The sequence below is a fragment of the Microcaecilia unicolor genome, chromosome 7 (assembly GCF_901765095.1).
Source record: "Microcaecilia unicolor chromosome 7, aMicUni1.1, whole genome shotgun sequence".
Lineage (NCBI taxonomy): Eukaryota > Metazoa > Chordata > Amphibia > Gymnophiona > Siphonopidae > Microcaecilia > Microcaecilia unicolor.
Window position 1 is genome coordinate 298645506 of NC_044037.1, and position 26486 is coordinate 298671991.

The following is a 26486-nucleotide window of genomic DNA, read 5'->3' on the forward strand; positions in this document are numbered from 1 at the left end:
TCAGGAATATCATGGATTATGGACCTTAATTATATTTAACATATTTTAGTGTAGAAATAGTAAGAATCTTATCTTTAATAACGGTTCCACGGTGATATCCAAATGAGGTCTCTCCAGTACCCAAAGTAAAATAAAATCACCATGTGCTAGTGACTGATTGGTGAAAAAAATGAAGAGCTAAAATCCAGATTAAACTGCAGATCTTGCTATGTTTAGTCTGTAAACTGCTTAGTTCTGTTCTCAGTCATAGCGGTATAGTAAACTCTAATAATTAGAGAATAAGCTCTCGTCATGTGTCCTCGGGGGGGCCTAAATGGAGGCACCCAGTTATAGAATTGCCACTTTCTGGGAGTAATTCCATAAGGAGCCGTGTAGATTTAGGTGGCAAATACACACATAAATGCCAGTATTCTAGTCATTTGCACGCCTATGCAGACTTATGTGTGTGTAAATGATAAAAATTGGCTACACATTATTCTGTAAAATATTAAGTTTTCCAGCTGGATCAGATTTGTGCAACAAGGTTGATTCAGTCCTTGGTTTACCCCATTGCATGCAGGGACTTGTAGGCTTGCTTTTCTTACGGAATGCAACGGGGAAATCAGAGCTACAAGTTCCAGAATGCAAGGGGGTAAATCCTGGACTGGAACAACCATGGGCAAATCTGGATCCAGTTGGCAACCCTGAAATATGCGCATATCTTTGATAGCGTGCACTTTGTAGTGGGCAAGGACTGTCCTCACAGTCTCCATTTCTGAGTACTTGGTCCAGGGTTGCCCTTTTCCTCGTGGGTACATTTGTCTGAGTGATGCTCTTTGAAAGGCATCCACATCTCTCTGTTGTTTTCCTGTTCCACAGATAGGATACTCTAGTCCGGTAAAATCTCTCAGTAATAGTGCTTCTCCCTTCACACCCAACCTTTGGAGATTTATTTTGATATTTATACCCCATATTATCCCGAACATACTCAAGTTTAGTGTGGCTTACAATAAACAACATGTTGTATATAAGTTCCGTCTTCTCCTTCCAAAGATGGTCTACAGTGCTTCCTCCTCTCCCCGTTCCCACAGCATTTCAGAAACTTTCGTATGATTCTTATCATAAAGCGCTGCTACTTTTTTTTTTTCTTGTTGGCCGTCACTGTCTCTCCAAAGCAAATGATAGCCTGGTATGGATGTGTCCCACTTATGGATTCTTTGAGCCATGTCTCTGTAATAACAACTACATCTAAATCCTTCTCTGAAAGATCTTAATTTACATGTGTTCTTCAATAATCTATGTGTGGATATTTATACTGGCTCTTCAGCAGGTTTAATTTCTACAGGATTCTCTTTAATATTTTATAGTTATCCTACCCCTGTGAGAAATTTCTTCAATAAGTTACACTGAATATATATTGACTTTCCCCAGTAACTCTGATTATTTTGAATATTTAACTATTCTTTATTTGTTTATTACACCATCACAAATTTACAAATCTGTAAAAACTCCCTTATCCTCACTGCTTCAATCACTCTTTGATCAAGCCCAACACAATTGTGTTTCGCTCTAGGCATTGTCAGGGGCGAAGACTATAATCAAGAAAACAAACAGTGAGGAATTCTCTCTTCCTATTTCTTCACTCGCATGATGAACACTTTAAATAAGTTTCACATACCTTGTCACAGTTTATACTTTACTCTGCTTTACAGCTCTGTCAGGTCAGGGCACCCACCTGCCTGTCCAAAATGACGATTGAGACTCCTCAGATGCCACGCATGCGTCTTTACTGGTTTCAATTCCTTCACCCTATGAATAGAATCTCCTTTCTTTTATAGACCTGCCCACTCAATTGCTTTATTCAGCCCTGATAAATTAGGCGTTGTTCTACCTTTAGCATATTGTGATTGAAGCAGTGAGGATAAGGGAGTTTTTACAGATTTGTAAATTTGTGATGGTGTAATAAAGAATTGTTAAATATTTAATACTAGTAAAAAAAAGGCCCATTTCTGGAGCCAATGAAACGGGCGCTAGCAAGGCTTTCCTGTGGCCCCCCTCCACCCTTCGTCGATGTTGGTGAATTGCTCTGCCTCCGGCCTCAACGTCATAACGTTTGACACGAGGGCGGTGAATTGCTCCGCCTCCGCCCTAACGTCATAACGTTTGATGAGGGCGGGGTCCAGAGACTGTGATTTTCGAGGCTTCAGAGCTTCGAACATACGAACCTTGGCTTCAGTGACGTCAGAAGCCAATAGAGCGTTGAGGGTGAGTTTTTTATATATATAGATTTTATAGAGATAAATGGGTGCCTGTTTGCCTTTATGGAGTAGATGCCTTCCAGCCCAGTTAACCTAGGCTCTCTATTGTAAAATTATCCTCCTAATGTGCATAACCAAATATTTGCATATTACGGAGAATGTGTATGAAATGCTCCTCCAGGTTCTAGTTCAGTCTAACGCATGGGCACGTCTTACACTCAAGAATGTACGTATGCTTCCGTGACAATCGGTGTGCTGTTCTGTGCTTGTAGGTGTATTGTTCCCATATAATTTTGCTTTATCGGGCACAAGGATTTTTTTCTATGCAGCAGTAGGAGACTGTGCTGAACCTTGTGTACATCTTTAACTCTTGGCTTATTAAATTGGTCCTTCAGTGAGCCAAAGGTCTGCACAAAGTTTTAGTTGATGTAAATCCTCTGGTTGTGGATCTCAGCGCTATTTGCTATTCTATAAACAGTGCCCAACTTGGAACGTTTATAGAATAGCACTCCGCACCCATTTTTATTTGGCGCCATTTACTGAATCTAGTTCTAAATGTTTATAGTGTTATAGGCTGTCCAACCACCCAAGCAGTACCCATCTCAAAGACCCCAAAGGCAAGGTGGCAAGAGTGTGTCTTGAGTAAGTTTTTTTTTTTTTTTAATTGGAACATTTTTTGATCATACATAAATATTCAAAGAAAAACAAAAAATCCACGTCAAAGGAAAAGCTGAAGAAAAAGAAAAGAAATCAAAATGAAGCAATCAAGCAAGAAAAAAAAAATACATCCTGCTACATCAGCACTAATACAATTTAGACTGTTTTACTCTTATCTTGTCACCTAACTGATAAAAACATATTACCTATCAAGGACCAAAATCACTTAGCTTCTTTATAAGAAAGCGTTCTAACTGAGAAGGATCAAAGAAGATATAACTTAAATCAGAAAGCTATGACTTGCAGGGGAACCTTATTACAAGCACATGAGACTTTAATTGAAGAAATTGTTTTCTATGCAATTGTGTAACATGAGCCACATCAGGAAATATTTACCACCACAAAACAAATAATCTTTATCCTTGAAATAAGACTTCAAAATCAACAATTTGTCCTTTTCATATACAAAAGAGACCAAGAGGGTAGCTCGCTCTGAAATTATGCTGCGACATTTCAAGAAACTGAGTTAAATTAAAAGGTTCATCTGGACCTATAACATCAGCCTCACCCTCCTTCTTGGAACTCTGTTTCATAGAGAAAATATAATAGCACAAAGAAATTAAGATATTATCAGATTTTGGTATTACCAAGACTACTTTCAAGTATTTCTGGAACAGAATTTCAGAAGACAGCAATGAACAAATTGGAAAATGTAATATCAGGTTCTTATTTCTAGCCTGATTCTCCATGGCCTCAAGCTTCCTATGAAGAAAAAGGCTACCCTTAATGTCAGAGGATCCAACATTCTGTAATGTCCCACATTTAGTCTCTATAAAAGTCAAACGATCTTCCATTCCAGAAAATTTCTTGTCCGTTGCATTCACTGTTTGTTGGTCTGGTTGTGAGCCCTTGGGCCCCGGCCGAGGATGGGCCGAGGAGGTACTACACACTACCCCAGCTACCAAGCCCTGTACACACATGCAGCAGCCAACTTGCACCTCCAGAAAAGGGAAGATAGGGCAATCAGGCGGGCCTCATGGCCTATTGGGAACCCATTCACTCAGAATTCAATCATGCGGGCCTCATGGCCTAACTGGAACCGACTCATACTTAGGGAGGGGCGAAAGAGACTAAACGAGGAGTCCCCCACTGGGACCGGAGCACCAGCAACACCCTCGGTGCTGGTAATCAAGGAGAAAGGGAAGCATACACAGAAACACGTCAAGCCGTAGCCTACCACACACAAAGAAAGTGAGGGACTGCAATATAAGATACTGTAGGCAGAGACTCTCAGCAGACAGGGAAGGGAAGAGTCTGCAAAACAGAGTGCGGAGCCTAACACACACTCCAGCACAGAAAGGGACTGCTCTATAATACAGGAGGTAGTACAGCAAAGAAAGGACTGAAACAGTCACAAAGAGAAGACTGCAGTAAACAGACAACTGCCAGAAACAGAGAAACTCTGCAGACAAAGGGTTAAACCAAGCTCAGCACACACACAGCAACCAGAGGCAGGGAACACTGCAGACAATGGTTAATCGGAAGTACAATGAAAGAGCAAACAAACAATCCCCATGGAGAGAAACAAAGGGCCCCCCTCCCCCCCCCCCCATGTCTGCTACAAGAGCAGCACAAAGAGAACTCCGAAGGAAGGGGAAGCAAAGCAAACAAACTGGAACAGAACGAGGGGGTAGATGCATCAAGCAAACGTAAAAAAATCAGAAACGTTAAAACCTTTACCGAATTTCAAATAACGAAGCATGCTCCAAAAACACAGCCCCAAAAAGTTTGGTGCGGTATTGGAAAGAACGATGCACCAATCCCCGTCGCTAATCGGCTCGTAAAGCATGCGCAAAGCAGCCAAGCGTTATGCTGGCTGCTCTGCGCATGCCAGAAACGTTCAAAACACAGTCAAATCGCAAGCACATGGCTCCCAAATCAAAATAAAAATAAAAAAAGGATCGGGAGGGGGCAAGGGCGCTCATCAGGAGCGTCCTGTACAGACGGCCTTGCCCCCCCCCCCCCCCCGCTGCTCCCCACTTTCCGCCGCTCCCCCCCACCCCGAAAAAGCAAACTTCTAGAAGCCCCTGCCCCCCTCCCTTCCTCACTACTCTCTCACCTCAGCTCCGCCTCCCGACATCCTCCGTCCGTGCCCCGCCCCCTTTTGGGGTCGTCGCCGCCATTCCCCTCCTCCATCGGGCCCCCCTTCCTCTTACCGGGCCCGTGCAGCGCCTCTCTCCTCTGTCCGAAGGCGCTGCACGGGCAAGAAGAAAGCTGAATCAGCTGATGCCTGCCTTCGCGATGGCGCGTCTTTCTCCTGCTGCGCCCGCCCCTGTCTGACGTCAGTAACCTACGTAGGTTACTGACGTCAGACAGGGGCGGGCCCAGGAGGAGAAAGACGCTCTATCGAAGCTAGGCGAAGGCAGGCATCAGCTGATTCAGCTTTCTTCTTGCCCGTGCAGCGCCTTCGGACAGAGGAGAGAGGCGCTGCACGGGCCCGGTAAGAGGAAGGGGGGCCCGATGGAGGAGGGGAATGGCGGCGACGACCCCAAAAGGGGGCGGGGCACGGACGGAGGAGGTCGGGAGGCGGAGCTGAGGTGAGAGAGTAGTGAGGAAGGGAGGGGGGCAGGGGCTTCTAGAAGTTTGCTTTTTCGGGGTGGGGGGAGCGGCGGAAAGTGGGGAGCAGCGGGGGGGGGGGGCAAGGCCGTCCGTACAGGACACTCCTGATGAGCGCCCTTGCCCCCTCCCGATCCTTTTTTTATTTTTATTTTTTTATGTGTTTTCTGAGGTCCTTTGGACCAATCACAGCGCTTTTAGCTCTGCTAATGCGCTGGGATTGGCTCAAAGTTTGTTTATTTTTTCACTTAACACTTTTTCCTGGCACAGAGCTGTCCTAACGAGAGGTCCAGACCTCTCGTTAGTTTTCCTGCCTTTTTCCTGCGTAAAGGCAATCGGAAAAGGTTAGTGCATGTCGTTTCAATGGGGTTTTCACACTAATTGCTCATCTCCATTCCGTTTTCGTTAGCTGCTACTACCGTCGAAAAATAGGCTTTAGTGCATGGAAAGGATCGGAAATTCTTCCTTAAGGGCTCATTTAACGATGAAAAACTTTTAGTGCATCTGGGCCGAGGTAGGAACTCACCACACAGCACCACAGCCAAACAGAGCTTGAAGACATATTTTTTTTTCAGACTGAACAATCCACTTCCTGATAGTGCAGTTGTTGAAAACCTTTTTAGCTGTGGTGGATTAGTGACTCACAAGTGTATCACACGAGTGACAGTTATTTTCAAAATTTAGTTTTACTTACAGCGAAGTAGATTGACTTGTAGAGCAATAAAATTGTTGGGATAAAAATGTTACCAGTAGTTACATTCACTGTAGTTACAGTACTTTTACTTTTTACTCTTTTACTTAAGTATTAAAATTCACTTTTATTGTTACTTAAGCACTTTGGCCTAGTACTTTGAACAACACTGCTTATGTGCATAACTTTCAGAACACTGTAAGTTACGCGGTATCTATTTATTTATTTAGATTTTGCTCACACCTTTTTGAGTAGTAGCTCAAGGTGAGTTACATTCAGGTACTCTGGATATTTCTCTGTCCCAGGAGGGCTCACAATCTAAGTTTGTACCTGAGACAATGGAGAGTTAAGTGAGTGGGATTTGAAACGGCCACCTCTGGATTGCAAGGCTGGTGTTCTAACCACTAGGCCACTCCTCCACTTAGGTGTTAACATTTACACCAGCTCTGTGGCTGGCATAAGTGCTTGCCTAAATGTTAAGCAATTTGTGCCCAGGTATACTTGTATTCTATGAAGGAAGGTAGGCGGCTTCTTTCCTTTATAGAATAAACTCCCGTTCGCCCTCCAGGTACCTAACTCAGGCACCCTGTTACAGAATTGTCCCCATTGTGAAACACTGTGTGCACTTTTAACCATGTAAATGGTGGCCACTTACCAATCAGCTCTTTCACCTGGATAAGAGCACACGAATAGTCGTATTGGGTCAAACCAGTGATCCATCTAGCCCAGTATCCTCTTCCAACAGTGGCCAATCCAGGTCACAAGTACCTGACAGAATCCCAAACAGTAGCAAGATTCATGCTACTGATCTCAGGGAGATAAAAGTTCTTTATGTATAGTATGTGTTAGAAAGTTGTGATGGAGTAGAAAGACAAGAGTTACTTGTGATAGAGAGGATGCACTCTTGGTCTCTAAAAAAATGAAGAATTGTGGCTTTTAGAAATGGATTGTTGTTCTTTCTGTCCCCTGTAGCCTCATGACCTGCCGCTGTCTCTCTTCTAGGTGAAGCCCTGCATAGTTTCCCTTCCCTGGAAGTAGAACCGTTGCCCAAAGCTGTGATTCAGACTTTAGTTTCCCAGTTTGAAAAGACCTCTACGGATCCAGCCAGTGTTCCAGAGGCCGAACTATCCATGGTGGACTCCAAATTGGTGAACAATCTGATGCCCTTCCAAAGGGAAGGAGTGAAGTAGGTCCTGGTTTGTGTTCAAATAGATCTTCTGTAGATTTTCTTCTTCTTTTCTGAAATGATGCACAGTAATAAGTGTATTTGTTCAAGAAGCTCTTAGAGATTGCATGTAATGAAAAGTGTTTTACTTCATCTGTTTGCTTAAAACATACTTGTTTCAAAAATTTGTTAGGAGTTGAATGTATTGATTTTAATTTTGACTGTTTTTATATTATGAATTCCTGGTTTGTTCAGCTTCTTGTTTGTAATCTGCGTTGAACTTTGAGGTATTGTGGGCTATAAAAATGAATTGTTATTTTACTAAGCTGTGGTAAGCACTAACGCGTGCTTACCGTGGGGCATGATCAGGCATCTCATGGTAATTTTGCTTATGTGCACGCTACCCACGTGCTAAAAAATTTAATTTTGGGGGTGGAGGGTGGACATGTTCTGCGCTAATCGGTTAGCGCAGCTACATTGCGGTATACCAACTTATTAGCATGTGGTTAACGTGTGAACACCTACATAATGGGTGGCAGGGGCTCATGTACTAACGGCAAAATTAGCATGTGATATCAGGAAATTAGTTTCCTCATATAGGAGAATCCGTTTAGTAAAAAACTTGGAAACAAGTAATATAGTAAGCAAATATATGAATATGAATATTATAAGGAGGAAAAACCTCTAGAAGCACCTTTAACCCACTGACAGGGCGGGTACAGGGCTAGGGCTGCTTCATCATCGGAAAAACCTCCTGGTGTTCTTAGCTTGCCTTCTTCTCAAAATGTCAGAAAATATACACGCTACTTTACTGGGCTTTTTCAGATGTTGAAAAAATAGAGGAGGTACTTAACTTAAGAGACCTTAATCTTCCCTGGGGCTCCTCCGTTACTAAGACCGTGGTCAGCGTTGGCCTCCATTTCGCCACTGCTGCTTCAGAACCTCCGGTCAAGTATTACTTCGTTCAGTCTGCCGACGGACGCATGAGCCCCAGAGAAGATTAAGGTCTCTTAAGTACCTCCTCTATTTTTTTCAACATCTGAAAAAGCCCAGCAAAGTAGCGGGTATATTTTCTGATGTTTTGAGAAGGCGGCAAGCTAAGAACACCAGGAGGTTTTTCCGATGATGAAGAAGCCCTAGCCCTGTACCCGCCCTGTCAATGGATTAAAGGTGCTTCTAGAGGTTTTTCCTCCTTATATACTCATATATTTGCTTACTATATTACTTGTTTACAAGTTTTTTACTAAAAAAATTAGCATGTGGCCATCAATAAGAAAAATAGAAAAATTGGCCACTTTAGCCTGGCGGTATAAATGGCCTATTGCGCCGGAGTGACCCATTTAAGGATGCACTAAGGCTACTTTTTATTACAGTTTGGTAAAAGGGCCTCTTTGCACGTCTTAGAAGGGCTGCGGCCCCCAGAATGGAAGGAGGCGTCTATGTTGCTGGGAGAAGGGTTAGAATACGCCTGTAACATGAAAGATAGCTTTTAAAATACATTTTCTGTAGGCTGTAGGGACATTTTTAATATTTCCTCGTCTCCTGTTGCTGCTTTACAGTAAAAGCTCTTCCTTAGTAGCAGACAAATCCAGAGACTTGTGGGTTATGATCATCTACCAGCAGGTGGGGATAGAGTACCAAACTGAGCTGTGCCACATACGACGATATGTTCCTTGATCAGTCAGTATTCTCTATCTCCTGGCACTGGGTGGTGGTGGACAGTCTACTACTACTTAGCATTTCTATAGCGCTGCCAGGGTTACGCAGCGCTGTACAAGTTTAGCATGGGGAAGGACAGTCCCTGCTCGAGAGCTTACAATCTAAAGGTTACAAACTATGTAGTCAGTGTAGGTGACATGAATGGGGAAGGTGGTTAGGCGCCAAAAGCAAGGGAGAAGAGATGGGCTTTGAGTAAGGACTTGAAGATGGGCAGGGAGGGTGCATGGCGTATGGGCTCGGGAAGTCTGTTCCAGGCATAAGGTGATGCGAGGCAGAAGGGGCGGAGTCTGGAGTTAGTGGTGGTGGAGAAGGGTACAGATAGTAGTGATTTGTCCTGAGAGCGGAGGTTACGGGTGGGAACATACGGGGAGAGGAGGGTAGAGAGGTAAAGGGGGGCTGCAGATTGAGTGCACTTGAAGGTCAATGGGAGAAGCTTGAACTGTATACGGTAGCGGATCGGGAACCAGTGAAGCGACTTGAGGAGAGGGGTGATATGAGAGTATCGATTCACGCGGTAGATAAGACGTGCGGCGGAATTTTGGACAGATTGAAGGGGGGATAGATGGCTAAGCGGGAGGCCAGTGAGAAGAAGGTTGCAATAGTCAAGACTAGAGGTAACGAGCGAGTGGACGAGGGTTCGGGTGGTCTGTTCAGAAAGGAATGGGCGAATTTTGCTAATATTAGAGGAAGAAGCGACAGGTTTTAGCTGTCTGCTGGATATGGGCAGAGAAGGAGAGGGAGGAGTCGAAGATGACTCCGAGATTGGTGGCTGAAGAGACGGGGAGGATGAGGGCGTTGTCAACAGAGACGGAAAGTGGGGGAAGAGGAGAAGAGGGTTTGGGTGGAAAGACAAGGAGCTCGGTCTTTGCCATGTTCAGTTTCAGATGCCAGTTGGACATCCAGGCAGCGATGTCAGAGAGGCAGGCCGAAACTTTGGCCTGGGTTTCGACTGTGATGTCGGGAGTGGAGAGAGAAAGCTGGGTGTCATCAGCATAGAGATGGTACTGGAAACCATGTGATGAGATCAGCGAGCCCAGGGAAGAGGTGTAGATCGAGAAAAGAAGCGGTCCAAGGACAGATCCTTGAGGAACCCCAACAGAGAGCGGGATGGGGGTGGAAGAAGATCCATTAGAAAATACTCTGAAGGTGCGTTGGGAAAGGTACGAAGAGAACCAGGAGAGGACGGAGCCCTGGAACCCGAATGAGGACAGTGTGTCAAGAAGTAAATTATGATTAACGGTGTCAAAGGCGGCCGATAGGTCGATGAGGATGGAATAGTGACCTTTGGATTTGGCAAGGAACAGGTCATTGCAGACTTTAGAGAGTGCTGTTTCTGTCGAGTGTAGTGGGCGAAAGCCGGATTGAAGCGGATCGAGGTCTCTCACAAGCTCCTAGTTTCGCCTACTTCTGTGGCTCCTGTTCTGGGTTCCCTGGTTCAGTTGAGCTTAAGGGTGTCTAGGCCAGTAGAGGTGCCTGATTTGGGGGTACACCTGTTGGTGCCAGGTCCCTCCTCTCCCCCCCCCCCTTTCCCACCACTTCCTTCCTCCTCAAAGAACTTTGAAAAACGAAATAATGCTGAAAGAGAGCAGGTTTCTGCTTATGTGGCATTCTGGAGGAGAGGGGGTGTCTCTGTGCTCCTGCAGCTGTCTGGATTCTGCCATCTGATCGGAGTCAGAAGGCCTGTGGGGTACCGGTAAGGCCAGCAAAATTGTGAGTATGAACTTCCCCACTTTTGGGTTTGTGCTGTTCGGGTTAGTGTACCTGCGGCAGTACACGATTTCTTTTGAACAACCTGTGTGGGATTTGTCTATGTTTTCGGGACAGCACTGTTGGGCTAGCGGGGGAGCAATTTTGGTGCACCTTTTTTTTTTTTTTTTACAGTACCTCTCTTCAGTCTGTGTGCAGCCATTTTGGTCACAGGCTGCAATAATGGATTGCTCTTTCTCCTTTTCAGTCTTTGCATCTTTCGGGCCATTGTGGTGTGGACTGCACCGGTTCCCTTGATTGGAAGAGGTTTTTTGTCTGTCCATGTGGTTTCGGGTCTCAGCTTCTTCTCGCATGGTGAATCCTGCACAGAAGAAGCCTGGATCTTGCTGCTCCCAGGTCACTGTCAGCTGCCCTTGCAGCCGCCTTTTCAATGGCTTTCTTCAGGTTACTTCTCCCAGCTATATTTTCAGTTTGATGCTCACTTCTCTTTCTGAGGCCTTGGCTGTGCTAGCGTGGGCTGTCCTGTCTTCCTGGAGGGATTGCATTTCCTTCTTGCCTCAAGCTAAGGGGAAACATCTCCTCACGGTTGGCTGACCTGCTCTTTTCCGGCTGCATAGGTAGCTTTCAGCTTGTGCCCATGGTTGCAGGGGCATTTGTTGCCTGCTACTGTGTATTGTGGTGTTCCTTGTTTTGGTAGCTGCGGCTCTATACCAATTGGACTGTTTTTCCTTCTTCCTGAGGCAAAGCCATTTTTCTCTTTTCTGACACGGGGGCAGCTGGCAGCCTGTGTTCGCATGAGCATCTAGTGGTGTGCTGCTGCAGTGACCGCCTTTGGGGCACATCGGTCATCCTGGCATGGTCTCCTTAAGGCTGTGATCCCATGCGGCATCGGGAGTCTTAAGACCTGTTTTTCAGTCCCTTGCAGCATTATCAGCCTTCAGCTCCTTACTGCATTTCAGCATATGTCGGCATTTCCACCTAGTAGCTCTTTGCACCTTTAGCCACCTTGGGGCTGTTCCGGCATGGGCGATTGCCCTTCTGATTGTTTAGCGCTTGCATTATTGGCCTTCAGGTCACTGTAGCCTTACGGCTTGGAGTGTTTGCCAAGTGGTATACTCAGTGCTGGGGTGCGGAAACCCAAAAGAGAGGTACTGGATAGGAGGGGAGAGATTAACAAGCTCAACTTAGGAGAGAGACCTTGGGGTGTTGGTGTCGGAGGATCTGAAGGTGAAGAAACAATGCGACAAGGCGACAGCCGTGGCCAGAAGGATGCTAGGCTGCATAGAGAAAGGGGCATAACCAGCAGAAGAAAGGGTGTTGATGCCCCTCTACAAATCGTTGGTGAGGCCCCACTTGGAGTATTGTGTTCAGTTTTGGAGGCTGTATCTTGCTAAAGATGTAAAAAGACTGGAAGCAGTGCAAAGAAAAGCTACAAAAATGGTATGGGATTTGCGTTGCAAACCGTACGAGGAGAGACGACTTCCTGACCTGAACATGTATACCTTGGAGGAAAGGAGAAGCAGGAGTGATATGATACAGACGTTCAAATATTTGAAAGGTATTAATCTGCAAACGAACCTTTTCCAGAGACGGGAAGGCGGTAGAACTAGAGGTCATGAATTGAGTTTGAAGGGGAGCAGACTCAGGACTAATGTCAGGAAGTATTTTTCACGGAGAGGGTGGTGGATATGTGGAATACCCTCCTGCGGGAGGTGGTGGAGATGAAAACGATAATGGAATTCAAATGGGATAAACACAAAGGAATCCTGTTTAGAAGGAATGGTTCCGTGGAATCTTAGCAGAGATTGGGTGGCGACGCCGGTAATTGGAAACAAAATGGGAGCTGGGCAGACTTCTATGGTCTACGCCCTGATTGTGACTGAATAGATAGGGATGGGCTGGAGTATAAATTTTAAGGGGCTTTAATGTTAGCTTCAGAACTTATTACAAGAACAGTACTGGGCAGACTTCTACGGTCTGTGCCCTGAGAAAAGCAAGGACAAATCAAACTCAGGTATACATATAAAGTATCACATACTATGTAAAATGAGTTTATCTTGTTGGTCATTTACTAGGTTGCAGCTTTCTGTTTTTTTTGCTGCTGATTGGCGGAAAACAGTTTGTGACACCTTCACCAGCCTTTTTGTGGCTCCTACACTCTACCCACTGCATACTGTCAGGTTCTTGCAGTCTCAAGTGCCCTCTCTATGCTAGGCAAGCGGCATGGTTGTGTCTTTTTGCATCTACAGGCACGCCTTCACTGTTAGCAGCTCCATCTTTGTCGGCCTCCAGCAGTTCCTGTGGCCATTGTCGGCCTTTGCCTCACAGTGACAGCTTCAGCTCGGTGCGTGGAATGGCAGCTTGGCTAGCTCATGGCTGTTGAGCTTGTTCCATTGGTACGTGTGGCTCCATCACTGTCTGTACAGCACGATTTCCCTTTTCCACATGCTCTGCTGCTCAGTATTGGACTGTGGAGCACAGTTCTGGCTATCCCTGTTCAGCTCTCTAGTCTGGATCCCACCCTACTTAAGGACTGCTTTGCTACAACTCACAGGTCTCTGGATTTGTCTACTGCTGATAACAAGGAAGGAAAAAGTATGTCTTACTTGATAATTTTCTTTCCTTTAGTAACAGCACATGAATCCACCCTTTCATGAGGTTGACACTGTCAGTTCAGTCTGTTTTCTCTGCTGAGGTTTCTTGCTGTGGTTGCCTGTGCATAGTTCTGTTAGTTGACAGGTTTATTCCTCATTTCTGTGAGGAGGGAGAAATGTTTGCTTTAGTATTCCTTCTGCTTTGTTACAAGAAATACTTACTGACCAAGGAGCATTCTGTCCTACGTGGCAGTTTGGTACTCTGTATCTCTACCTGCTGCTAGATGGTCATAACCCACAAGTTTCTAGATCGTCTGCTATGACTAAAGGAAAGAAAATTATCAGGCAAGACATAATTTTTTTTCATATTTCTGCCTGTATTTTACCTGTCAGAGGGAACCTCCATATTACTATATTTCTCACACCATTTCATTGTCAACTGAAGGTGAGTTACATTCAAGTACAGCAGGTACTTCCTTGTCCCCGGAAGCCTTACAGCCTGAGGCAGTGGAGGATTAGGAGAGTTGCACATGGTCGGAAGGAGCAGCAGTAGAATTTGATCCCTTACTACTACTTATCATTTCTATAGCGCTACAAGGCATACGCAGCGCTGTACACCATGCACAAAAAAAAGACAGTCCCTGCTCAAAGAGCTTACAATCTAGATAAGACAGGCAGACAGACAGAACAATTAAGGGTAAGGGAATAAAGAGGTGAGGATAAAAAGGACAGGGCAAGTGAGCAGTGGTTAGGAGTCAAAAGCAGTGGTAAAGAGGTGGGCTTTAAGTTTGGACTTCAAAACAGCCAAAGAGGGGGGCTAGACGTACAGGCTCGGGAAGTTTATTCCAGGCGTGAGGTGCAGCGAGATAAAAGGAACGGAGTCTGGAATTAGCAGTAGAGGAGAAGGGGACAGATAAGAGAGATTTATCAACAGAACGGAGTACCCGAGGGGGGGCGTAGGGAGAGACAAGAGTGGAGAGGTACTGGGGAGCGGCAGAGTGAATGCACTCCATGCCCACACTCCAATCCTTCCCCACATCCCACTCTACTGTCCCACTCTTTATAAATGTGTTATCTCCATGATACTTTGTACCATACTTTGTATTATCTCTATGATACTATGTACCATACTCTGTAAGCCGCACTGAACCTGCTATTGAGCGGGAAAGAGCGGGGTATAAATGCCACAAATAAATATAGGTCAATAAGTGAAGTTTGAATTATCCCACTGCTTTAAAAATTAGACTGCTCCCGTAGCCCTCCACTAATGCCTCTTTCTTCTGACGCACTTTAAAGATGCTTTTAACAAAAGGGGCATTCTTTCCTTTTTCAGGAAGGTTAATCTTCCTTTTTTGGCAATGGCTATACCGGTATTGTATTCTTAGTGCAGTAGGGTGGTGGGGTGTTTTATCTCATTCTTATTTGAAAGACTTAGAAAGAGCCGTCAGTAGCTCATGGCTCAGATCCTACATTCGGATTCTAAGAAAAATGAGGCTGAGAGCAGTTACTCCAGGTGACTTGATCTTAAGTGGGAAGGGAGCTGTTGCTTACCGGAGAGGACTACTTTTAGATCATAGAGCTCTCTATATCTGACTGCTTAAATTACTCTGTCACTTATGAACTTTAATGCAATACCACTCTGAATTTCTCATTCTGGTAATGGCAATCGCCATTACGGCATTATGTAAGCCACATTGAGCCTGCAAATAGGTAGGAAAATGTGGGATACAAATGCAACAAATAGATAAATAAGACTGCCAGCATTTAATATTCTGGTGGTAGGGTGAGAGACCAGAGACCTTAAGGAGTTAATGTTGTGGGCTGGTTTCGCTTGGAAAACTATCTGTGTTCTCTTGTATTTGTCTGGCTGCTGTTCATGGAAATGTTAAGCAGCTTAATGGAGATCAGACCAGGATCGTTGAACTATTGATCAGTGGTACTGCAATGCCCTTTTAATCCAGATAAATATTCAGTTTACAGACATATTTGGATTGTCAGGCCTACAGCTCGTTCAAAGTCATTTTCGAATTCCTCAAAGACATGAAATAGTTCATAATCCTTTATTTACTGACATGTAATCCTCAATGCTGCATTTTAATGCCCTAATCAGTCTTTTCCATCTAGAAAACAGTGAAAAACTTCAGTTTCATCCCTTCCAGCTTTGCTGTGTCCAGGGAAGGTCGCCTGCTCCTCGCCGATGATATGGGCCTGGGAAAGACCATTCAAGCAATCTGCATTGCTGCATATTACCGCAAGGAGTGGCCACTGCTGGTTGTGGCTCCATCTTCTGTGAGATTTACCTGGGCAGAGGTACAGGATATAGTTGTATTCATTTTCAGAGCGGTTTGGGTGGGAGAACAGAGCACCCTGCTCCCAAATAAACAGTTGAACCCTTGTGGCTCTGGCATCTTAAGTACATAAGTATTGACAGCCCAAAGGTCCATCAAGCCCAGCATCCTGTTTCCAACAGTGGCCAATCCAGGTCACAAATACCCGGCAAGATCCCCAAAAACTTCAATACATTTTAAGCTGCTTATCCCAGAAATAAGCAGTGGATTTTCCCAAAGTCCATTTTAATAATGGTCTATGGACTTTTCCTTTAGAGTTCGATTCCCGGCACAGGCAGCTCCTTGTGACTTTGGGCAAATCACTTAACCCTCCATTGCCTGCTGCATAGAGCCTGCCATGAGTGGGGAAAGTGCGGGGTACAAATGTAACAAAAATAAATTCCAGACCCTTTTTAAACTCGGACATCATTAACCCACCGTTAGTCTGACTGCTAACTTGGCAAGTGCTGGTCCAGTGTAGTGTTGTAGGCTGCCAGTTCTGTGATGGGAAATGTAGACTGAAGATCTGTGGGACTTTGCTTCTGTATTTTGGCCCTGGCTCTGCAGCTGCTAATAAAAACACTGTGTAATCTGATTTATCTTATTATCAATGTTCTTAATGAAATCTCGTTGCAGGACTCCAGATTTCTTCCTTAGTCTGGCTTGTTAGCATCCCTGAGAGAATCTGATGTTTTTTCTCAGGGATGAAGAATAAGATGTCGGGGGGGGGGGGGGGGGGGGGGGGGGGACTTTCCTACTGAGATATCTGGGAGGGGGAGGGGTGTTGTGTTCTATCTTCGGGGCCAGATGTGACAGAGTCTCTCACCTAGGGTTCTAGAGAGAGCTCTTCAGGTTTACTCCTAGGGGTTTGCCATTGTTTGCCCTATGCATGGACTTCTCTCTAACTGTACTGACAGGAAAGGAAGGGAAATGGGACTTGATATATCGCCTTTCTGAGGTTTTTGCAACTACATTCAAAGCGGTTTACATATATATATACAGGTACTTATTTTGTACCTGGGGCAATGGAGGGTTAAGTGACTTGCCCAGAGTCACAAGGAGCTGCCTGTGCCTGAAGTGGGAATCGAACTCAGTTCCTCAGTTCCCAGGACCCTAACCACTAGGCCACTCCTCCACTGTTCCCACTCATGGCAGGCTCAATGCGGAAATGGAGGGTTAAGTGACTAGCCCAGAGTCCCACTAGCAACATTCCATGTAGAAGTCGGCCCTTGCAGATCACCAATGTGGCCGCGCAGGCTTCTGCTTCTGTGCGTGCAGGACATCAGACTCACAGAAACAGAAGCCTGCGCATCCTTCTACATGGAATGTTGCTAGTGGCAACATTCCATGTAGAATCTCCAATATTCCATGTAGAATCTCCAATAGTAGCAAGATTCCATGTAGAATCTCCAATAGTAGCAACAGAACCTCAAATAGTAGCAACATTCCATGTAGAATCTCCAATAGTAGCAGCATTCCATGTAGAATCTCCAATAGTATCTATTTTATTTTGTTACATTTGTACCCTGCGCTTTCCCACTCATGGCAGGCTCAATGCGGCTTACATGGGGCAATGGAGGGTTAAGTGACTTGCCCAGAGTCCCACTAGCAACATTCCATGTAGAAGTCGGCCCTTGCAGATCACCAATGTGGCCGCGCAGGCTTCTGCTTCTGTGCGTGCAGGACATCAGACTCACAGAAACAGAAGCCTGCGCAGCCTTCTACATGGAATGTTGCTAGTGGCAACATTCCATGTAGAATCTCCAATATTCCATGTAGAATCTCCAATAGTAGCAAGATTCCATGTAGAATCTCCGATAGTATCTATTTTATTTTTGTTACATTTGTACCCCGCGCTTTCCCACTCATGGCAGGCTCAGTGCGGTTTACATGGGGCAATGGAGGGTTAAGTGACTTGGCCAGAGTCCCACTAGCAACATTCCATGTAGAGGTCGGCCCTTGCAAATCACCAATGTGGCCGCGCAGGCTTCTGCTTCTGTGAGTCTGACGTCCTGCACATACGTGCAGGACGTCAGACTCACAGAAACAGAAGCCTGCGCAGCCTTCTACATGGAATGTTGCTAGTGGAATAGCAACATTCCATGTAGAATCTCCAATAGTAGCAAGATTCCATGTAGAATCTCCGATAGTATCTATTTTATTTTTGTTACATTTGTACCCCGCGCTTTCCCACTCATGGCAGGCTCAGTGCGGTTTACATGGGGCAATGGAGGGTTAAGTGACTTGGCCAGAGTCCCACTAGCAACATTCCATGTAGAGGTCGGCCCTTGCAAATCACCAATGTGGCCGCGCAGGCTTCTGCTTCTGTGAGTCTGACGTCCTGCACATACGTGCAGGACGTCAGACTCACAGAAACAGAAGCCTGCGCAGCCTTCTACATGGAATGTTGCTAGTGGAATAGCAACATTCCATGTAGAATCTCCAATAGTAGCAAGATTCCATGTAGAATCTCCGATAGTATCTATTTTATTTTTGTTACATTTGTACCCCGCGCTTTCCCACTCATGGCAGGCTCAGTGCGGTTTACATGGGGCAATGGAGGGTTAAGTGACTTGGCCAGAGTCCCACTAGCAACATTCCATGTAGAGGTCGGCCCTTGCAAATCACCAATGTGGCCGCGCAGGCTTCTGCTTCTGTGAGTCTGACGTCCTGCACATACGTGCAGGACGTCAGACTCACAGAAACAGAAGCCTGCGCAGCCTTCTACATGGAATGTTGCTAGTGGAATAGCAACATTCCATGTAGAATCTCCAATAGTAGCAAGATTCCATGTAGAATCTCCGATAGTATCTATTTTATTTTTGTTACATTTGTACCCCGCGCTTTCCCACTCATGGCAGGCTCAGTGCGGTTTACATGGGGCAATGGAGGGTTAAGTGACTTGGCCAGAGTCCCACTAGCAACATTCCATGTAGAGGTCGGCCCTTGCAAATCACCAATGTGGCCGCGCAGGCTTCTGCTTCTGTGAGTCTGACGTCCTGCACATACGTGCAGGACGTCAGACTCACAGAAACAGAAGCCTGCGCAGCCTTCTACATGGAATGTTGCTAGTGGAATAGCAACATTCCATGTAGAATCTCCAATAGTAGCAAGATTCCATGTAGAATCTCCAATAGTATCTATTTTATTTTTGTTACATTTGTACCCTGCGCTTTCCCACTCATGGCAGGCTCAATGCGGCTTACATGGGGCAATGGAGGGTTAAGTGACTTGCCCAGAGTTCCACTAGCAACATTCCATGTAGAGGTCGGCCCTTGCAAATCACCAATGTGGCCGCGCAGGCTTCTGCTTCTGTGCGTGCAGGACATCAGACTCACAGAAACAGAAGCCTGCGCAGCCTTCTACATGGAATGTTGCTAGTGGAATAGCAACATTCCATGTAGAATCTCCAATAGTAGCAAGATTCCATGTAGAATCTCCGATAGTATCTATTTTATTTTTGTTACATTTGTACCCCGCGCTTTCCCACTCATGGCAGGCTCAGTGCGGTTTACATGGGGCAATGGAGGGTTAAGTGACTTGGCCAGAGTCCCACTAGCAACATTCCATGTAGAGGTCGGCCCTTGCAAATCACCAATGTGGCCGCGCAGGCTTCTGCTTCTGTGAGTCTGACGTCCTGCACATACGTGCAGGACGTCAGACTCACAGAAACAGAAGCCTGCGCAGCCTTCTACATGGAATGTTGCTAGTGGAATAGCAACATTCCATGTAGAATCTCCAATAGTAGCAAGATTCCATGTAGAATCTCCGATAGTATCTATTTTATTTTTGTTACATTTGTACCCCGCGCTTTCCCACTCATGGCAGGCTCAGTGCGGTTTACATGGGGCAATGGAGGGTTAAGTGACTTGGCCAGAGTCCCACTAGCAACATTCCATGTAGAGGTCGGCCCTTGCAAATCACCAATGTGGCCGCGCAGGCTTCTGCTTCTGTGAGTCTGACGTCCTGCACATACGTGCAGGACGTCAGACTCACAGAAACAGAAGCCTGCGCAGCCTTCTACATGGAATGTTGCTAGTGGAATAGCAACATTCCATGTAGAATCTCCAATAGTAGCAAGATTCCATGTAGAATCTCCGATAGTATCTATTTTATTTTTGTTACATTTGTACCCCGCGCTTTCCCACTCATGGCAGGCTCAGTGCGGTTTACATGGGGCAATGGAGGGTTAAGTGACTTGCCCGGAGTCACAAGGAGCTGCCTGTGCCTGCAGTGGGAATCCAACTCAGTTCCCCAGGACCAAAGTCACTGCACTAACCACTAGGCCACTCCTCCACTATCTCACTGTGGACAGCCCTAGCTGCTCCCAAACTCCCAGCTCACTTTATGTGCAGGAGGAAGCAACCATTTGGTGCAGGCAGGTGTCATGCGGTTACTTTGCCTCATGTCAGAGCTCCTCACTGCTACTACTCCTAACGCTGGGTGAATCTCATCTGGTGCTCATTTCATGTTTCCATTTCCCTTCTTGGTGATGGGGGGGGGGGTGATGAGATAGAGGCTGGAAGGACTGAAAGGGAGGAGGCAGTGCTGTGTGCAGTACAAAATGGGGCCTTGCTGGCTGTGTCCTAGAAAGGAGAAGTATGCATGACTGCACATGTTCAGAAAGGTGACATCTGTTCTTGCTGCAAGGTGCAGAAATCAGAGCCTGGTTACTGGTCTGAACAGTATAGGGTTACCATATGTCCGGTTTTAACCAGACATGTCTTCTTTTTGAGGACACTGGGGGACGTCCGGGTGGCTTTTTCCAGCCTGCCCGTTTGTCTGGGTTTGCAGACAAACGGGCAGGCTGGAATCTCCCACCTGGACATCCCACAGTGTCCTCAAAAAGAGAATAAGTAAGTCTCCCGCTCTACTGGCGCTGCTTCAAAATGGCTGCTAAGATTTCTGGACGTCTCGGTAGCCATTTTGAAGCAGCGTTGGCAGCGAGCAGGCAGTGACATCGCCGGACAGGAAAGAGTGAGGGTCCTTTCCTGCCCCGAAGAGGCCAGTAGACCACCAGGGAACGATATGGGAGGGGAGGGGATGTGGGTAGGGGGGTGAGGGAGCTGTAAAAAAAAAAAAAAAAGTGTGTTGCCTAAATTTAGACAGTGGGATGATGCACGCCAAGTGCAAATTCTGTATTGGCAATTATGCACATAATTCCCGTTATAGAATCCTAGCATTAGTCTGTGGTTACACGCCTGACGTTAGGTACGAGCACTTAGCCATCCTTGTGCGTAACAGCTAATATTCTGTAACCCATGTGTGTATGTGCTAGGCAGACCCTTGACCCGCCCAGGCCCCTCCCAGTTTGACACCCCTCTTACAGTTGCTCGCTATGGATTTTGCATGCTTAATTTGTAGAATACTGACTAAGGGCAGTTACTCACATAACTGCAAATTAGTGGCAATTAGCAGCTAATTACCAAATTAAGTTACATGAGTAACTGACACTATTCTTTAACTTGTAATATAATGTAACGTGCGTGTGCATCTTTTGTGTACACAAGTTAGAATAAGGGGAATGTGTTACCCCTTTCGCAGAAGGTCACAGGTGAAAGATTTTTGCTGTTAAAGAGAGAAAATAAAGTCGTGTGTCTATCTTTCCTTGTTTCTCTTCCTCAGGCTATTCACAGGTGGCTGCCTTCTATAGACCCTGATAGTATCAGCGTCATTGTGACCGGCAAAGATAGCCTATCGGCAAGCTTGGTAAACATAGTCAGCTATGACCTCCTCTGCAAAATGGACAAACAGATGACTGCGTCTTTCAAAGTTGTCATTATAGTGAGTAATCCTGAGCCCAGAGTTGTTTCTCAGCTGTAACTTAGTGTTGGACCACCCAAGAACAGTGCCACTATGAGATGAACTTTGCATCTGCTGCAGACAGATATTCTGCAGCGCCACTGCAGCTCATTGGTCATGCACATACCACCCGAATGAATGGAAGTGTTGTTGCACAGGGGAATATGCATGTGGGAATAATCGGTTGTGTGCCGTATAAGTAGAGAGTTTAGGTGAAATTTGGGAAAGGCTAAAGCTTCAAAAGTAAAGCCAACTTGAATGGTTTGTAAAAGATAAAAAACCAAGAGAGTCATTTGCTGGTTACAGCCCCATCCAGTGGTCAGACTGAGATCTACAGCTTTCCAGTGAGCCAAGCCCAGGTAAACATGGGGCTATTTTCAAAGGGATCTAAACACCGAACCACAGAGTTTAAACATTTTCCACTGCAGAGCAGCTAAATATACTCGCCCAGCTTTTCTAACCAGTCCACAAGTTAATGTTTCAAATGGGTTTGAGTGTATAGCTGATCCCATGTTCAGGTAAAGTAGGGGCAAACCTCGCAGGTAAATTTTCAAAATTCAATATCTGCTAAGGCTGTACCGAATATTCGTCTCCGATTTGATTCAGCCCCAAATAGTGCCCTGAGTTTATTATTTGTGTTCGGCCACATAGTAATTTAAATTCAAATACGAATAATCCAGGGCTCTACTGCGCTAAATCCTACTGAAATAAACACTTGATCTCTGATTTCCTGTTGCTTCTTTTATTGTTTGCTATGTTAAAACATTAGTCGTATTCATATTCGGCCGTATAATATTATTCGTGTTCAGCCGAATAGTAAAATATGCTATTCGGAACAGCTCTAGTATCTGCACACCATGCTTGTAGCAAAGCTAATGAAAATTTGGCTCTGAAGGGATTACGGCAGACAAAACCACAGCCCTGTAGGGAGCTAAAAGAGAAACTAATTACAAGCCCTTCCAATCCCACCACGTGCCCAGGACATTGTTATATGGAAGCTGTTCTGAGTGTTACGGATTCATATTTTCAGATAGAGGAACAATGCAGCCCTACACTGGTTTGGAGTTTTTTTGACTTAACACAGCAAGCCCATCCACCTCTGGGCAGTGGCAGCTGTTAATGCTGTGTGAAGCAAGGCTGGGCTTTGCTTGAACAAGATAAACTGAGATCGTGACCAGCGTTGGCAGACACTGGGAACAGTCAGGCATTGTCGATTATTACGGGCTGCAGCACAGATGGTAGTGTAGGAGGACTAAAGTGTTTTGGTGATCATGCGGCTTTGACAGCGTTCACATGATGTAAAGAATAAGAAGATAGCAACAGCCACAGCACAGAGTACAAACAAAGCAGAGAGTTCACCTGGGGTGGTGGTACTATCTGTATTCTTCAGCTTCTATCCATCCCATAAGTACTTAAGCATTGCCATACTGGGACAGACCAAAGGTCCTTCAAGCCCAGCATCCTGTTTCCAACAGTGGCCAACCCAGGGATTTTAGCGGCATACAAGAATTGATTTGAATTGGATTGAATTGAACTTGGGTCTCTGCCCTGCCAGGCCTAGCTGCTACCCAGATTTAAGCATCAAAGTCATCTCTGAATAGAAAAACCTTTCAATTTTTCCTAAACTGTATCTGAATTCAAGCAAGTTTGGGAGAAGTACATAGGATCTCTAAGGGATTTATCTGCCTACATTTTTCTCTGTTTCTATCCAATTGTAGGTAATTAGGAAAATGATTCCAAAGGGATGGACCAATTACATTAAAAATGTAGTTTCAGATTGCGTCCAAGTGGATGTATTTAAAAGAAGGCAGTACCTGTAAATTCTGTAGGTATTCCAGTATGGTAGATTTTATAAACAAGAGTCGAGACTTTAAATGTTCTGTGAGCAGCTGGAAACCAATGCTCCTCTACTAACGGAGGGGTTACAGGGACCCACTTCTTTTCACCTTTAATAAGTTTTCTAGCAGTGTTCTGAAGAAGTTGAAGGCGATGGATCCTCTGTACAGCACATTCATTTTAATTATGAATTACAGTAATCTATTATTTCCATCCTCATCCTCGATCTATCTGCGGCGTTTGACACTGTCAATCATGATTTACTTCTTGCCACACTGTCCTCATTTAGGTTCCAGGGCTCTGTCCTCTCCTGGTTCTCCTCCTATCTCTCCCACCGCACATTCAGAGTGCACTCTCATGGATCTTCCTCCACTCCCATCCCACTATCTGTTGGAGTTCCCCAGGGATCTGTCCTTGGACCCCTTCTCTTCTCAATCTACACCTCATCCCTAGGCTCACTGATCTCATCTCATGCTTTTCAGTATCATCTTTATGCTGATGACACCCAGCTATATCTCTCCACACCAGACATCACCGCAGAGACCCAGGCCAAGGTATCGGCCTGCTTATCCGACATTGCTGCCTGGATGTCCAACCGCCACCTGAAGCTGAACATGTCCAAAACCGAGCTCCTCGTCTTTCCACCTAAACCCACTTCTCCTCTTCCTCCACTCTCTATCTCAGTTGATAACACCCTCATCCTCCCCGTCCCATCTGCCTGCAACCTCGGAGTCATCTTCAACTCCTCCCTCTCCTTCTCTGCGCATATCAAACAGACTGCCAAAACCTGTCGCTTCTTCCTGTTCAACATCAGCAAAATTCGCCCTTTCCTTTCTGAGCACACCATACGAACTCTCGTCCACGCTCTCATTACCTCTCGCCTTGACTACTGCAACTTACTCCTCACCGGCCTCCCCCTTAGCCATCTATCCCCCCTTCAATCCGTTCAGAATGCTGCCGCACGTCTTATATTCCGCCAGAACCGATATACTCATATCACCCCTCTCCTCAAGTCACTTCACTGGCTTCCGATCAGATACCGCATTCAATTCAAGCTTCTCCTCCTTACCTACAAATGCACCCGGTCTGCAGCTCCTCACTACCTCTCTACCCTCATCTCCCCGTATGTTCCTGCCCGTAACCTCACCTCAAAGGACAAATCCCTCCTTTCAGTTCCCTTCTCCACCACTGCCAACTCCAGGCTCCGCTCATTCTGCCTTGCCTCACCCTATGCTTGGAACAATCTTCCTCAACCCCTACGCCAAGCCCCCCTCCCTACCCATCTTCAAATCTCTGCTTAAAACTCACCTCTTCAATGCTGCTTTCGGCAGCTAACCTTTCGAGAAATATAGTATGCCCTATCAGACGGACTCTACACTTGTCTTTTAGATTGTAAGCTCCTTGAGCAGGGACTGTCCTTCCATGTTAAATTGTACAGCGCTGCGTAACCCTAGTAGCGCTTTAGAAATGTTAAGTAGTAGTAGTAAAATGTACAGGGAATTATGATTTCCAAAGCTTCATTTGAAAATAGGTTTTGACTGAAAGGATCATGTATAACTTAAGAAAGCATTTTCTAGAAATATAGGAGATGTGTGATTTGAATAATAAATCATCCTTCAATATGACCCACAGAATCCACACCAATACATTGTCTTCCTAGGCAATTAATAATCTGAATGTGTATTCATCTCACTCATTTTTTTGTACACATATACTTTACAGTCAGGCTTCTCCATGAATATTCACATATACAGCTGAGGGCAGATTTTATATAGTGGGTGAAAACTGCTGATGAAATATTCTGATTGTCCATTCATATAAAGAATCATAATGCATGAGAGCCTTGAGGCCCTGTGCCTTCAGGACATGTTCCTAGGGGAGAGTAATAAAACCCTTTATATTCTAAACTTTCTCCATCTTTGATCCCACAAATTCAAACAATCTTTAAAAACTTTTCTATCACCTGCCATTAACAGCCAGGTAAACTGCTTGTTAATCGTGTGTTGCAGCCCGTGGTATCTTTCTGCTTTGGCCTCAGAGTGAAGTTCCTTTTCATTCATCATTTTTATACCTTTGACTTTTTTTCTCCAGGATGAATCTCATTTTCTGAAGAACATGAAGACAGCTCGATGCAAGGCTGCCATGCCTCTCCTTAAGGTATATTCACTTTCAGCAATGGTAGCAGCATCTTCATTCCTAATAAAAACCTTGCCTTATGTTACATTTAATACTATTTCATGAGGAGGGAACCTCTCTCCTCCATCAGTGGGATCCAGTCCCTCAGTGACCACTGACTCCCATACATAGCAAAGAAAATATTTCAAAGAGTCACCCTTTTTTCCACATAAGTTCTCTGTTCTCTTCACCCTTAGGATACACCCTAACCTGGACCATTTTTATTGCAGCTATGGAGGGAAGTCATCAATGTGGGTTACTGTTAAGAAGGGAAAGGGGGAAAGGGAATGGGACTTTCTGTGGTTTTTGCTACTACATTCAAAGCGGTTTACATACAATGGAGGGTTAAGTGACTTGCCCAGAGTCACAAGGAGCTGCAGTGGGAATCGAACCCGGTTCCCCAGGATCAAAGTCCACTGCACTAACCACTAGGCTACTCCTCCACTAGCAACATTCCATGTAGAAGCCTGCCCTTGCAGATCATCAGACTCACATAAACAGAAGCCTACACGGCCGCGTTGCTGATCTGCAAGGGCAGGCTTCTACATGGAATGTTGCTAATGGAATAGCAACTTTCCATGTAGAATCTCAATAGGGAAAGGGAAATGGGACTTGATATACCACCTTTCTGAGGTTTTTGCAACTACATTCAAAGCGGTTTACGTATATTCAGGTACTTGTTTTGTGGGGCAAATGGAGGGTTAAGTGACTTTCCCAGAGTCACAAGGAGCTGCAGTGGGAATCGAACCTAGTTCCCCAGGATCAAAGTCCACTGCACTAACCACTAGGCTACTCCTCCACTCATTCCACCAATAAGAGCCAACCTCATCAGTGATGTCACAATGGCTTGATTGCCCAATACAGTTCCCCAGGATCAAAGTCCACTGCACTAACCACTAGGCTACTCCTCCACTCATTCCACCAATAAGAGCCAACCTCATCAGTGATGTCACAATGGCT

The 26486-nt window shown here is 45.4% G+C and overlaps 1 protein-coding gene across 3 annotated transcripts in view; it reads left to right on the forward strand.

Annotated features, from left to right (window-relative positions):
- SMARCAL1 (SWI/SNF related, matrix associated, actin dependent regulator of chromatin, subfamily a like 1) overlaps positions 1 to 26486 on the forward strand; it is a 168893-nt gene that overhangs the window by 104197 nt on the left and 38210 nt on the right. For all 3 annotated transcript variants that reach the window (XM_030209709.1, XM_030209712.1, XM_030209710.1), the window contains exons 6-9: positions 7204 to 7387; positions 15546 to 15696; positions 21339 to 21497; positions 25443 to 25508. In XM_030209709.1, coding sequence (XP_030065569.1) covers positions 7204 to 7387; positions 15546 to 15696; positions 21339 to 21497; positions 25443 to 25508 — 560 coding nt within the window. The remainder of the gene's footprint in view (positions 1 to 7203; positions 7388 to 15545; positions 15697 to 21338; positions 21498 to 25442; positions 25509 to 26486) is intronic.